The 15690-nt window shown below is 41.9% G+C and overlaps 1 protein-coding gene across 7 annotated transcripts in view; it reads right to left on the bottom strand.

Moving 5' to 3' along the window:
- Nucleotides 1-15690, bottom strand: part of NDRG4 (NDRG family member 4) — a 51767-nt gene that overhangs the window by 14695 nt on the left and 21382 nt on the right. For 5 of the 7 annotated variants that reach the window (XM_075282236.1, XM_075282232.1, XM_075282234.1 and 2 more), the window contains exon 4: nt 39-144. In XM_075282236.1, the coding sequence (XP_075138337.1) occupies nt 39-144 (106 nt within the window). Of the gene's footprint in view, nt 1-38; nt 145-3947; nt 4087-15690 lie in introns of those variants that run through there. The other 2 variants (XM_075282237.1, XM_075282238.1) reach the window with 1 other exon arrangement.

Raw genomic sequence — 15690 nt, 5'->3', positions numbered from 1 at the left:
ACAATCTATATAAATGGCATGATGAGAGGGACACTTACGGTTTAAGCCAACATCATGATAGGTGAGTATTGCCGGACGATTGCCTTTTGGAGTCCCCCGTATAACAACGTGCAGCAAACCATAAGGTGTCTCAATATCATGTTCCTGTAGGATTAGAATATTTGTCAGTAAAGTATGAACATATAAGGACAAAAGCTCCCAAAGAGAAAGCACCACTATCTTCCGGAGACAGCGATGATGGGTCCTGTTCCAGGCTTATACTATGCACAGTACGACCTTCCCTCTATAATAACGGTGCTCAAATGTTGCCCAAAAAGTCATGTGGGGAAAAAAAAAAACACACAGCCCACTTACTCGATATCCATAGACTCTCTTTCAATCGACTCCAAACAGTCCAAACAAGCTTTGCGCGGATTCATAAACCCCTTTTGGGCTGGGGCAAGAGTACATATCCAGAAACAGAAGTGAATCCAGCAAGGCATAAAATCCAATAAGATGTAACTTTTAATTTGACATTGTTGAAAAAATTACATATGAAAGGGAAAAAAACGAGGAAACCCCCCCTACCATGTGAATATATCACACCCGGCTGACGCTTTTCGGAGTATCCTCCTTATTCATAGGTCATTTTACTGTGTGGGACCAATAAGGGAGCATTATACTGTGAGGGGGCACCATGGGGGCATTACACTATGTGGGAAAACTAAAGCATCATAATACTGTGTGGTGCCACTGATGGAGGATTATACGGTGTATGGGCACAATGGAGGCATTATACTACTGTGTGCGCGTCACCATGGGGGAATTATACTGCGTGCGAGGACGAAGGTGACATTAGGCCACGTGGAAGCCACTAGGGGGCATTACACACTGCTCAAAAAAAATAAAGGGAACACTCAAATAACACATCCTAAATCTGAATGAATGAAATATTCTCATTGAATACTTTGTTCTGTACAAAGTTGAATGTGATGACAAAAATCACACAAAAATCATCAATGGAAATGAAATTTATTAACCAATGGAGGCCTGGATTTGGTGTCACCCACAAAATTAAAGTGAAAAAACACACTACAGGCTGATCCTACTTTGATGTAATGTCCTTAAAACATGTCAAAATGAGGCTCAGTAATGTGTGTGGCCTCCACATGCTGGTATGACCTCCCTACAATGCCTGGGCACGCTCCTGATGATGTTGCGGATGGTCTCCTGAGGGATCTCCTCCCAGACCTTGAAAAAGCATCTGCCAACTCCTGGACAGTCTGTGGTGCAACGTGACACGCTGGAGGCGCTACTAGGAGACAGGCCAGTAGACCAGGAGGGAGCTGTAGGAGGGCAAAAACCCAGCAGCAGGACCGCTACCTCCGCCTTTGTGCAAGGAGGAACAGGAGGAGCACTGCCAGAACCCTGCAAAATGACCTCCAGCAGATCACAAATGTGCAGGTGTCTGCACAAACTGTTAGAAACCGACTCCATGAGGATGGTATGAGGGGCCGATGTCCACAGATGGGGGTTGTGCTCAAAGCCCAACACTGTGCAGGGCGCTTGGCATTTACCATAGAACTCCAGGATTGGCAACTTCACCACTGGCGCCCTGTGCTCTTCACAGATAAAAGCAGGTTGACACTGAGCACGTGACAGACGTGACAGAGTCTGGAGACAACATGGAGAGCGATCTGCTGCCTGCAACATCCTTCAGCATGACTGGTTTGGCAGTGCGTCAGTAATGGTGCGGGGTGGCATTTCTTTGCAGGGCCGCACAGCCCTTCATGTGCTCGCCAGAGGTAGCCTGACTGCCATTAGGTACCGAGATGAGATCCTCAGACCCCTTGTGAGACCATATGCTGGTGCGGTTGGCCCTGGGTTCTTCCTAATGCAGGACAATGCCAGACCTCATGTGATTGGAGTGTGGCAGCAGTTCCTGCAAGATGAAGATATTGAAGCTATGATCTGGCCTGCCCGTTCCCCAGACCTGAATCCGGCTGAGCACATCTGGGACATCAGTTCTCACTCCATCCACTAACGTCACGTTGCACCACAGACTGTCCAGGAATTGGCAGATGCTTTAGTCCAGGTCTAGGAGGAGATCCCTCAGGAGACCATCCGCAACCTCATCAGAAGCGTGCCCAGGCGTTGTAGGAAGGTCATACAGGCACATGGAGGCCACACACACAACTGAGCCTCATTTTGACATATTTTAAGGACATTACATCACAGTAGGATCAGCTTGTAGTGTGTTTATCCACTTTAATTGTGTGGGTGACTCCAAATCCAGGCCTCCATTGGTTAATAAATTTGACTTCCATTGATGATTTTTGTGTGATTTTGTTGTCAACACACTTTGTACAGAACAAAGTATTCAATCAGAATATTTCATTCATTCAGATCTAGATTGTGTTATTTGAGTGTTCCCTTTATTTTTTTGAGCACTGTATATTGTGTAATGTCAAGTGAGTGAGCACAAAGTTGACATTGCACTCTGTAGGGGCAAAAATGAAGCTTCATCGAGGTGTTTTACACAGAGGAGAGCACTATTACTGTATGGGGGCGCAAAGGGAATGGGCGGAGTCAAAGGGAGCATGGGTGGGACTGGGTGCGGTTTAACATTTGTCAATACCAGACACATTCAGCTACTGTTCAGCTCAGACCTTTACCTTATGGCATATCCAGGTCTGTGGAGCTTAACTAAAAGTGATTGAGTATCCATGCACTACTTAAACATTAAAAAAAAAAAAAATAAAATCACACATCTTACAGTCCTCCTTTCCTCTGCATAACACACTGCAGTCTTCTCCATATAATATACAATGCACGGTCCTCTCTCTAAATACACAGTACACTGTCCCGCCTCTATACTGTACAAGCAGGCAATGTTCTCACAATAATATATAGTACACAGTCCTCCTTCTATAATATATAGTATATCTCTCTTTCTATAATTAGACAATATAACATACTCCCTCTATAACATATACAGTTCTGTTCTCTCTCTATTATATCATACAGTCCTCCTATAATTATACAATATATAATCCTCAAAAATATATACAGTACTGTCCAATCTCTATAAACATACAGTATAATACACAGTATTCTCTGTATACTACATACGATATTGCCCTCCCTCTATAACATACAGTGCACAGCCCCTCCGTATAATATATACAGTAGTGCCCTTCCTATGTAATAAACAGTACACACCCCTCCCTGTATAATGCACATAGTACAACCCTCCCTATCTACTATACAGTACACACTTTTCCTTCTATAGTATATACTACACAGCCCTTACGCTATTATCTATGCTACATATCCTATATTATGCAGTAGGCAGTCTTTCCTCTATAATATACAGTACACAAGCCTTCCTCTATAATACATATTTATATAATGTAATGTGCTCCTACAATATATAGTATACAATACTCCCTCTTTAATATAGAGTACATAGTCTTCCCTATATAATACATAGTGTACAGTCCTGTCTCTATAATATATACTGCACTGTACACCTATAATATATAATATACAACAATCCTTCTTTAATATAGAGAGCACTATTCCCCCTTACATACTGTACACAATCCTCCCTCTATAACATAACTGGTGCAGTCTCATAGATCACATGATCTTTCATGACCACCACACACAGCAAATTTCAGCAGCATCTTGACATTTGTTTTGCTGTGCCTATGGCTGCTGCACAGTTACACCCATCATCCAGTACAGCCTGAGTATCACTACATACTGTCCCAAATTCTCATGGATGCCGTCTGCACAGCAGCTCCCCAACACCAGGACATGACTTCCCAGGCTGTCATCTCCCCAGATGCCTTCTCTGTTGTTATGACATTGACATCTGTGTGTGACCTTGAGGAACTGAGTGAACCCCAAAATACAGCAGCCAGCAAATAATGAATGGAGCCTGACCCCCGCCCTGTACTCACCCCATCCCAGCACTCTGGCATCTCTGAGGCGCAGGTTGAGAAGACTCAGCAGTAGCGATGTGCAGATAGAAGGACAGACAGAGGCAGTTCAGCTGTGCAGTGTCTCCAGCTTTATAAACCCACCCTTCCCTCTCCTTCATTACCCCCTCCCTCCTTTTACTGCAGAGACAGCCGCTGGGTGATTGGGTGAGATGTTGAGGAGCCCCCCCCCCCATCTGATCACACACAACTGGATTCCTGCTAGGTAATGTTCTTCAAATGTCTGACCCCGCTATAACTACGCCTTAGTATGCTATACACACCCCAAAACAATACGTGTGTACAGATATAATATATACACACACGTTATATCATGTATACATACACACAACCATCTTATACACATTATATACAACACAATTAGCAGTATATCCATTATATATTTCAATATACAATATACATCCTAAACAACTACTACAAGCATAATAATCTATATATTGTAATATATACAATCCCAAAGACAGTGATATAGTATAGTGATTATAAACACCATATACCATAATAGGTAAATACACCTCAAGGCTATTACCCCCACTACAGCCATCATACACTACGGGGTCTTTGCAATGTAGATAGTGAACGTATTACATACTTATCCATTACTAGAAGTGATTTCAACCAACAGCTATACAAAGTTGTGCCTGCCTTATGTTTAGGAACACCTTATGGCACACCACGCACTTGACAGTGTGGACATTAGTTTCATAATTCTTATCTTTCAGGTAACCCCACACATACAATGTGCAAATATCTGATGTGGTGGCTCACCATCAGTGCATGAACCTGACAGAACGATGCATGCACCATATGGAAAACCGCCCCATGTTGCTGAAAAAAAACAAACAATACTCATGCTTGTGATCAGTGACTCTACATACAATTGCTCAAATATGTTCATACTATAATTCCATGTGCCAATATCTGAAAACTAATATAGCCGGTTAGATTAAAAGGGATCCTATCATTCAAACACATTTTTTTCTTACTAACACGTTGGAATAGCCTGTGGGCATGCGCAGTCAGCTCTGCCCGAGGCCTACAAGTTTGACCGCCTGCACCGGAAGAAAACACGTGAAGAGGACGTTCCTGAAGAAGATAGACGCAGCACTGGAGAGAGTTCTCTGGCAACACTGGGGACGCCCCCAGTGCTGGTTGAGCGCTGGGGCCCGCCCCCAGAGCTGCGAGAGAACTCATTTGCATCCCGACAAAAACCGGGATTTCAAGCGAACGGCGGCGCGGAGAAGACAATAAAAGGTAGGAGAAGAGTATCCTTTCTTTAGGCTATTCTGACGTGTTAGTGAGAAAAAAAATGTGTTTGAATGATAGGATCCCTTTAAAGGGGACCTTTTACGTCCTCAGGGCACATGCGGTGTAATACACCGTTAGAAAGCTGACAGTGCGCTGAATTCAGTGGTTCAGAATGGACCACAGGATGTAGAAAAAGGCATCCTGCCAGAAAGAGTGAAAGAATTAATCAGAAAGCCCTGAATGCAGCCATAAGGAATCAATGCCCCTTAGAGGCTAAGATAGCAAATTGTGAGATTTTTAGGCAGGTATGTGGCAAAGACCCCTGGGTAGCGATACAAAGCAGAGGATGCCCGCACAGATCGCCATCAAGGGATAGGAAAGTAAATATTCCCATCAGGAAGCTTGCATCCATGAGAAGAGCAGGAAAACTGGGGACAAAGGGAACATCCTTCAGAATAGGTTGAATGCCAGTCATGACCCAGAGAAGGCAGCATGGTATTTGGTCACCCACGAGGGAAGAGAGCCCATTCAGGAAGTGGCATGTCAAGATGGACATGGAAGGGAAGCCTTGATGTCCTGTGAAAAAAAGGAGGAACATCCTTCCCAGGACCCACAAGTCAGAACCAGGTTAGATCAGCAGGAATTGACATGGGAGGCCTTCTTTCATGGAGATGAGGCCAGACAAGGGGAAGACACAGCTATCACCAACCCCATGATGCAGGGAATGGGCGAAGAGGCACCTGGATCTAGCAACAACTGAGGAGGTAACCACTGAACCAGAAGTCCGGCACTGGATTAGCACTGAAGTGTAGAATAAGAAGGTTTTCGACAGGTCATATGACCATGACACGCCTTGCATGGATCCTAGCCAGAGACTACCCAGAGGTCACAAGCAAGTGGCTCATTTCACAATAACACAGGAGGATGCTAGGGAACTCTGGTGGTCCAATTCTGAGACTTAGTGAAAACAAGAGGGACAGACACTCTAAGAACAAGTAAGACTCGGAATGTAGAGTGGCTAAACCTGATGTCTGAACCAGAAGTAGAACTGAACCAAAGTCATGTAAAGAGTTCATTAGATCCATCCTCTCAAGACAGAAATTGCCAGGATGGTTCAGAGGCCCCACTGGCTCACGGGGAAGATACAAAAAAAAAGATGACCAAACAAAGCAGGTCAATTCAGAGAAAGTACTCCTGCTAGTGCCTGTCCAGACCACTTAAATGTCACTCAAGGAGAACAAGAGAAGGTGAGAAAGCCAATTGCAGGGATGAAAACTCCAGCAATCTCTGCATTCACAACCACTGGTTCACAAGACCAGTGATCTAACCCCTAAGCTATAGTCAGGCAGTAGTAGGTCACTAAGGTCTGCAGAGAGAAAAACCTTGTTTCTCTCCTCTGTTGCGTCTTGTTTAAATGCGGCTCCACATGACAGACCAGTACTCCTGGTTGGAATCCTGCATGGCAGGAAGATAGTTCAATCAGACTCAGGGCCTAAAATAAAGGCGTCCCTCAGAGAAGGCAGGAATTTCTTCGCCAGAAGAAGGCTGTGAGGAGGTGGCCAAGAGGGAGGCAGAACCGTATCCAGCACCTTCAGGGAACTGGACCTCTCCCTAGAGACAAAGGGAGCAGGAACAGAAGGAGCGTTAATCAGAGCTTCAACCTGAACAAATAGATCCCAAAGGGGGCTTCAGCACACAAAAAGCTATTCTGCTTTAGGGAATACTAGAGAAGTAGCCCCCAATTTCATTTAAAAGAGGACATCGTTGCACGCCACTGTGTCTTGGTCTGAAAAACATTATTGCCCTGAAGATGACTATGTAGGCTAAGGTGCTAGGCCAGAATCACATCTGTAGTAGGGAAAGCATCTTAATCTGGACTAACTCCACCAGCACCTAAGCTACTGCAAGGGTAGTGAAGGGCTAAGAACCCCTAGATTACCACTGTAACAAGGAAAGGGCTCTACTGGGACTACACACAGGTGGAATACTACCTGTTATATCAATCTACTCAAGAGGGCAGAACAACACCAACAGCAGGAGGGTAGAAAGGCCTGATGTGAACAGGTTGGAGTGGTAAGGGGAAGCCGCCTCAAACACCTTAAAAAGCCCGCTCACAATTTGTCATGAGCAGGAAATGAAGGACCCTTTCACCCACGCAAAAGCCTGTTCCCGCTGTGACAGAGGAACTCCCCCTATAGGCAGGCAAAAAAAAAAAAAGCCTGATCCCCTGCTATACAATGAGGCACTTTCTCGAGTTCCTGGCTCCCCAGCCAGAACATTATACTACTGCTTTTCCACATCGCCCCTATTGCCTTGGAGATGGTTAGGTCCCTGACACCTGAGGGACCCGATTGATGGATTCTTATTTATTGCACAGTGGCAAGAAAAGAGCCATAGGTGATATGGAGAGTAAGATAGCGAAAACCTGTCTCCCAAAATGGTGCCACAACTACAATCATCACAAAAGGTAAGCCTGGACACACGTCCCTTCCTCTCCTGCTGGTCCCTTGGACTATAAACTTCTGGCATTGGAGTTTGCCACCCTGCTAGGTCCAGATCTAACCTTCTAAATATAAATATTGCCATCTCTGATTTTGTCCCCCCCTTCCCCCTGGTAGGAATTGTGCAGGGTAGTTTGACAGTTACCCACCTACACAACAGTCCTTCTGGCAATGACTGCAAATGAGAGAGGAGAAGGGGCAATTGCCTTGGTCACCCTTGATGCTGAAAGGCTTTTGATAGTTTATGCTAGGGGTTGCTGGGGCAGGTACTCGATTCTGTAGGCATACGGGAGGCGTTCCATATTTTCCTGTCTCTATGTATATCCAAGAGCCCAGGTCTTCATAGCAGGTTATCTCTCGGTGCCCTTTGCTTTTGAAAATGACACATGCCATGGGTGCAAGCTGTCCCCATTACTTTTTGATCTCACATTATAGCCACTGTCTAGACTACTGAATTCAGTAAAATTGTATTGAAGAGTTATGGTAGGTCGTATGATGCTATGCCTTAGACTTTTCGTGGATGATGTTCTCTGTTTATTGCAGACCCAACCAACCATCTGCAATGAGTTTTGGAGGTTCTGGAGACACTTGTTAAATTGTTTAAATCATGTCTCTCCTGGGGAAAAAAAAAATCATCTAATATAATGTGTGTCTGAAGACTATTGTGCCCCTATATTACTATATCCCCATTGCTATTGAAACATATAAATGTCAATAAGTTAAACTAATTTTTTTATGGCTCAGTATATGGATACATGCTCAAAAACTGATAGCGACCAGGGACAGTGGAGGGATGGAACACCCATAACATAAAGGGTTATAATTCTCTAGTCATATCATAGATTGGGTCAGAAGAACTAGTATGTATTCAGATTATGCAGTAGAAGCGTAGTTTTGTGTTTCATATGGCCTCTGTGCTCTCGCATACACTTCTTTCAGCTGTTCTTCCCGTCATCAAGGGCTCTTCTCCCTGCAGGGACACCTTAGTGGTACGGAAGGTGCTCAGGAAACATTCTGAACTCTCCTACAGGGTGTCCAAACATATGACCATAAGGTCAAACCCAAAAGGCAGGATGGGAAAACAAATTGAAGAATGGCAGACTCAGGGCATAATATTAGTGCTTAACTGTAAGCCAAAGTGGCTGGCTATGATGGAGTTAGTGTCTCAATATGACCTCCATCCTTTCCAGCACATCACATACATACAAATTGTTATGTTAATCCATAAGCTGCAGAGATGTAGGGGAAGAAATACGGGTGAATAAATTGGACAAAGCTCTTTTCTCACTATGGCACTACAGGGATGTCTATATCCAACACCTACAGAGAGGGTGGAAAAAAAGATTTGGAGTTGGGCTTTAACCTCTCCTGGTGCAGGTATTTGATTTTCATTGACTCCCTGCCATCCAAACCCCATAACTGTATTAGGGCTTAATGTTTGTGGGACAAATTGTACTTCACAATGATACCATTTACTAGAGCTGGAAAAAAATATTCAGAATGGGGTAGAACTGGAGAAAAACTGCTTTTCGCAATTTTCTTGAAGATTTTGTTTTATATTTTTGTGTATGTGGATGCACAAGTCGTCTTTTTTTGCAGGGCTAGATGTACTTTTTAGTTATACCATTTTGGGGATTATCTATTGCTTTGATTGACTTTTATACAAATTTTTATGGGAGGTGAAATGGCAAAAGAAATGCCGGTTTAGCTCTTTTGGATTTTTTTCTCTGCCATGACATCCTATTAATATTATAAAGGTGAAAGTTTGTGAGTTTGGATGTTTGTGGGTTTGTGTGTTTGGATGTTTGTTCCTTAATCACGCAAAACCCGCTCCACCGATTTGGCTGAAATTTTCCACAAACATAGTCACTACACTCGATTGCGCAATAGGCTACTTTTCGTCACAATAGCGCACATACGTTTTTCCCAGGACCCCCACAAAACCCAAACTCACATCACTATTTCTGCTATCTCACACACTTTCGACCATACGATTTGGCTGAAATTTTCCACAAACATAGTCACTACACTCAATTGCGCAATAGGCTACTTTTCGTTACAATAGCGCACATACGTTTTTCCCAGGACCCCCACAAAACCCAAACTCACATCACTATTTCTGCAATCTCACACACTTTCCACCATACGATTTGGCTGAAATTTTCCACAAACATAGTCACTACACTCAATTGCGCAATAGGCTACTTTTCGTCACAATAGCGCACATTCGTTTTTCCCAGGACCCCCACAAAACCCAAACTCACATCACTATTTCTGCTATCTCACACACTTTCGACCATACGATTTGGCTGAAATTTTCCACAAACATAGTCACTACACTCAATTGCGCAATAGGCTACTTTTTGTCACAATAGCACACATACATTTTTCCCAGGACCCCCACAAAACCCAAACTCACATCACTATTTCTGCAATCTCACACACTTTGGACCATAGCAAGCCACAAAATTCATATTACCCTCTACAGCAGAGGTCAGCATGCCAAGAGTGGCACTCCTGCCATATTTCACTGGCACACCAGCAGCCCAGGACCTGCAAGAGTTAAACGAAGTCCGAGTCTCTTCAGTGGGCTGCTAGAGCTCAAGCATAAGGACACTCCCCTTTGAGAGGGGTGCAGGAAACCCAGGGGGTGGAGCTTAATCGCTCAGGTCTGTGCCTGCTATAGTGGTCTGCATCCTGCCAACATTCCCCGAGGAGAAGAGGAAACTGCTAGCAAAGTGACACTGAAAAACACACAGGTACATAGGATTACTGTTCTCATTAATGTCCGGCATTTGGGGTTATTAGTTTAGTGTTAGTAACTCCATGTGCCTCACATTAATAGGAATAAACCCCATCATGTCCCTCATATTAACCCCTGTGTGCCTCATATTAATAGGAATAAACCCCATCATGTCCCTCATATTAACCCCTGTGTGCCTCACATTATTAGGAATAAACCCCATCATGTCCCTCATATTAACCCCTGTGTGCCTCACATTATTAGGAATAAACCCCATCATGTCCCTCATATTAACCCCTGTGTGCCTCATATTAATAGGAATAAACCCCATCATATCCCTCATATTAACCCCTGTGTGCCTCACATTATTAGGAATAAACCCCATCATGTCCCTCATATTAACCCCTGTGTGCCTCATATTAATAGGAATAAACCCCATCATGTCCCTCATATTAACCCCTGTGGGCCCCATATAAGAGTTACTAATAAACTTCAATAATACAGATACTTAACTATTACCTCCAAGTCTCTCACATATCAGTAACTCTTACACAAGGGTTAATGTGAGGGACATGATGGGGTTAAATGCTATTACTAAGAGGCGCATGGTTACTGAACTGTCATGCACAGGGCCAGACTTTATGTGGCTGCTCGAGAGTATCCTGTGCCCAAAACTGACATGTACTGGCGGAAAATAACAAATCATACAATGTCGTATATTGAAGTATATTAACCTGAAATACCTCTGTCCCAAAGACACTATGTACAGTTTATACCAACACCGTATAGCAGCTGAAATACAAATTACATTCAACACAAAAGTCTCATGTGCTCTCAGAATTATAGCAAAAACAAGATACACAGTTACATTTCATATCCCATACCTTATACACAGTGCGAAAACCTTACCCGCGCCTGTATATACCCACTTCTACAATCACCGCAGACGATGTCGCGGGTACCAGCTCGTTGATCATATAGGCAAAATATTTTTAGAAATTTGTAGACAGACCATTTTCAAATACAGATATTTCTAATATAGATGTGTTTCACTTTATGTGCTTTTATATGTGTTGTAAGGAAAGGGGAGCGATATGAATTTTTTTTTTTTTTAAACTGTAATTTTTAGACCTCCTAGGGCTCTTGAATCCCAGGGGGTCTGATCACTAATGTAATGCATTACAATGCTAATGCATTTCAAAATACTGACAGTTCTATTACAGGTTACATATAGCAGACTGTGATAGAAGTCAATAGGAGACAATCCTGAGAATTTAAAATAGGTTCTTGGCTGTAAATCGATCCACCCCAAAATGGAGGTGGATCAGTGCAGACATTTCCATCAAGTCTCTACTGTGTAATACAGCAGTACTCTTCAGAAAGACTGCTACCTTGGTAAAGACTTTTACGGCTTAATTGAGACCAAAGTGGAGACAATCTAACTGTAAATGTGAGATGAAACTGCCATTCGAATGGATGGACAGATTCCGTGAGTCATGTCTGTTATCTCTCTATGTAAGCAAAAAGCTAATGCTGAGTCCGTTCTCTAGATGCATGGTAAGTTTTCTATACAAATCTGTCTAATGTAATAATCATTTAATGCACATATTATTTTATCTGCAATTATATTAAATTTCTAGTAAACATAATAAATAAACTCATGGTAAATGCAAAGTCTATATTGTGATACTTCATAGTGTCCTGTTCATCAAACAGTCAAAACCACCTACCCCAGCAAGCTGAAGAAATCAGGAAGTGAGAAGGAGAGATAGCAGGCAAAGCACTGAAACAGGGAGATGGGAAAACCCCTTTACGTCTGAGTATGTACTGTATATTGTATAAGTTAATTCAAACTCCATTACACATTCTAGGATACAAATAACTAGTTGGGCCCTAAATTGCAGGTAAATGTTAAGAAGACAAATGACCTGGAATCCTGCCAGGCAAAACTCTAAGGAACAAAGCAAAAATAGGACTTCAGAGGTATATATGTCATAACTATCTCTGAACAGAAGAAATATAGTCAGGGAATATAGACCCTTTTATGACTTCAAGCACAGGGATGATTAAAGTTTACAACTACCACAATTTAAGTATCTGCTGAAGGGATTATAATCTCCATCCTCATGTATGATATGCCTGGACTGGTAAAAACAATGTGCACCACTTGACGGGCATATCATTCTTAAATTAGGTATCTACCCTGAGTTATGGCCTATTCCACCAAATAAACCATATCATAGGTGAATGGGTTGATGTAGTTAGCTGGTTCCATCACAGGTGGGAAGCTGGATTCGGGTCTTGAAAAATTGTTCATGGACAACCATGCTTGTAGTCTGCTTGTCTACTCACTTTGATGATCTCTATGGCCAGGTTTAAAAAGAGGTCTGTTTCTTTATGTTTATCCATTTTATTTTGTATAGTGTTTAATTGTATGTGTGCCCTTTTATCACATCTTTTTTCTTTTATTAATGTAAGCACTGTTTTTTTTTTATGTAAATGAAATCGTAAAAATAAATAAGTTTGTCTTTGGCTCTAAGATGTCCCCGAAATCCTGAAGAGTGAAAATACGGCTTAGCTTTGGTAACTTTTATACACCAATGTGCTAGAAGTGTGGTGCCAGATGGCAAAGGTGTAAGTGATCTGGATATACCAATGTCTCATCTACCCTAAGTGGCGAGTGGTGGCCGCTATTTGCGTGGATGTGCAGCTGTTAGGGTCATTTCAAAGCTTTATAGCCTAATGTGATAGGTGAGTGTGGAAGCGGAGTCCAGGGTCACATGTGCTTGTGTGGCTGGGGGAGACGCTGTTGTTGGGATCCCTAACAATGACTTTATCCAATCTTTCCCCTGAAATTCTGGTCTGTAGTTTCTACTATTCTTGATAAACCACCATCAAAGCGGGAGTGAAAAATGAAAAGTTCTGCCTCCTTTTAGATTTGGAAAAAAGGATGTACCTTTGTTGTCAATCAAAGTTTCTAGGGTTGTCTCCTAATATACTGGCCAAAAAAACCCTTTTTTTGTTTCTAAGATTGTCTTAAGCTGAAGAAAGAAAGGGCTATCTAGTTGAAACAAGAGACCACAAAAATTAGGCTTAGTCAAGACATCGCCACCGAAGGCTCCCGGCTGCCATAGCAACTGAACAGGTCCCGCGATCTCACTGCGTGGGAGCCGTTTGTTAAGTTAAAGTCTTCTTAACCCCTCAGATTCCGTGGTCACATATAACAATGCAATTTTTGGGTTTAGAGTACCTGTGATCAGAGAGGTCTTCCATCTAAGACATTGTCATGATGGTCTCATGGAAAACAACAGGGACCCTGCAGCTATGGCACCATCAGCTGATGAGTTGACAACATGTTTAATAGGGGGTCAGGATCTGCTGTACATGTATGGCACATGTCAGCAAGGAAAAGTCTTATGCCTAGTAAAATACGCATGAGATATTTTTCAAAGCGTAAAAATTGCCTCTATAGGTATTGCAACCTTTAGGTGTGGCTACGAGACATTTACAGCATATCTTCTGGTCCCATAACTTGTGAGATGCAAAAACAATGCAGCTCACTGGTCTATGCTATTTCCATAACTTCCAGGGCTGTGGAGTCAGAGTTTGGCCAATTTTTGGTTGGAGTCACAAAAAGTTAATGACTCTGGCTTCAAAATAAAATTAGGAAAGGGATGTTACACTTCTTATTTTTAACCCCTAGGTAGGCTTAAAATAACAAACAATATATACTCAACTGTCTGTTCGGCCAGGGAACCAGTAGAGAGTCTCAGTTTGGATCACTGGTCTTTCTGACCTTTGACCATTTTAGCAACATGTCCGACTGTTGACATGCTCGTATGCAAGAGGTAAACGAAGATCAGGGACTCGAATGAATACTCTCCACTGGATACACGGACGAACGACGGTTGAGTGTATATACGCTTTTTAGTTTTAAGCCTCCCTAGGAATTAAAAAAGTAGAACACACCTATAATTATTCAATTATATCATACAATTATTGATATTTTAGATTTATTCGCTCAGCATGTTACTTATTTACTTTAATACAAATTCGACTGCTGGCTTTTTGAATTAGAGGAGTTTTACTGCTTCAAGTTCAAACCTGAGGGGGGGGGGAGGGGAATTAATGTTTTTTTAAAAAAAAATTAGAAAAAGTTTTAACCCCTTAATGACCAGCCTGTTTTGGACCTTAATGACCAAGCCAAATTTTGGAAATCTGCCCTGTGTGACTATCAGTGAATAATTCTTGTAACAGTATTAGGCATCCAAGCGATTCTGATACTGTTTTTTCGTGACATGTTGTATTTTACTGAGAAGGTAAAATTAGACTGATATAACTTGTGTAAATTTATTAAAAAACTCGCGAATGTTGAAAATTTTGAACATTTTTCAATGTTTTCCATTTTCAGCTGCAATATCTCACATATGCACAATAATACAGGGCAATAAAGTTAGTAGTTATATACTTCTAAATGTTCCTTTTGTGTTTCAAGCATGTTTGAAATCATTTTAGCATATTTGAGTAACTTAGGCAATTTACAAGTTTATAAGCAAATTTTGGAAATTTGGAGTATGTGATTTTTTTCTGTACCAAGCTATGCTTGCAGACAGGAATTGGAGACATAATGACAGAAACTCCCATTAAATGACCCAATTTGTAAAACTAGACCCCTTCAGGTATTCTTTGAGGGGTATAGTGAGCATTTTGATCAAACAAATATTGTTTTGTAAGAATTATTACAAATGATGAAAAAAATTACATCATTTTCTTCAAATACGTGTCATTTTAAAGCTAGGGTTTTTTTGCACACAACACATCAAAAAGAAGAAACACACCCCAAAATATATCACCCCCGTGATAAAAAATGTACACTTTGTGGCCTTAGTCCTATGTACGGACATGCAGTAAGGCCCAAGAGGTAGGGAGGGCCAAATGGATTGCAAAACACAAATTTTGCTTGCAGATATTTTAGGCCCATTGCACATTTGAACAAGATTTCAGTTACCAAAGCAATTGAAACCCCCCATAAATGACACCATTTTATAAACTAGACCCCTTAAGGTATTCATTGAGGGGTATAGTGAGTACTTTGACCCCATAAGTTTTTAGAAAATTTGCGTCAAACAAAATTTTTTTTTTTTTTTTTTTTTTTTTTTTTTTTTTTACACAAAAGTGTCATTTTATAGGCAGTTTTTTTGCACATAACACA

This window comes from Leptodactylus fuscus, chromosome 7 (assembly GCF_031893055.1).
Source record: "Leptodactylus fuscus isolate aLepFus1 chromosome 7, aLepFus1.hap2, whole genome shotgun sequence".
Lineage (NCBI taxonomy): Eukaryota > Metazoa > Chordata > Amphibia > Anura > Leptodactylidae > Leptodactylus > Leptodactylus fuscus.
The sequence above is the reverse complement of the archived record's forward strand: the minus strand, read 5'-3'. Positions and strand labels throughout refer to the sequence as shown.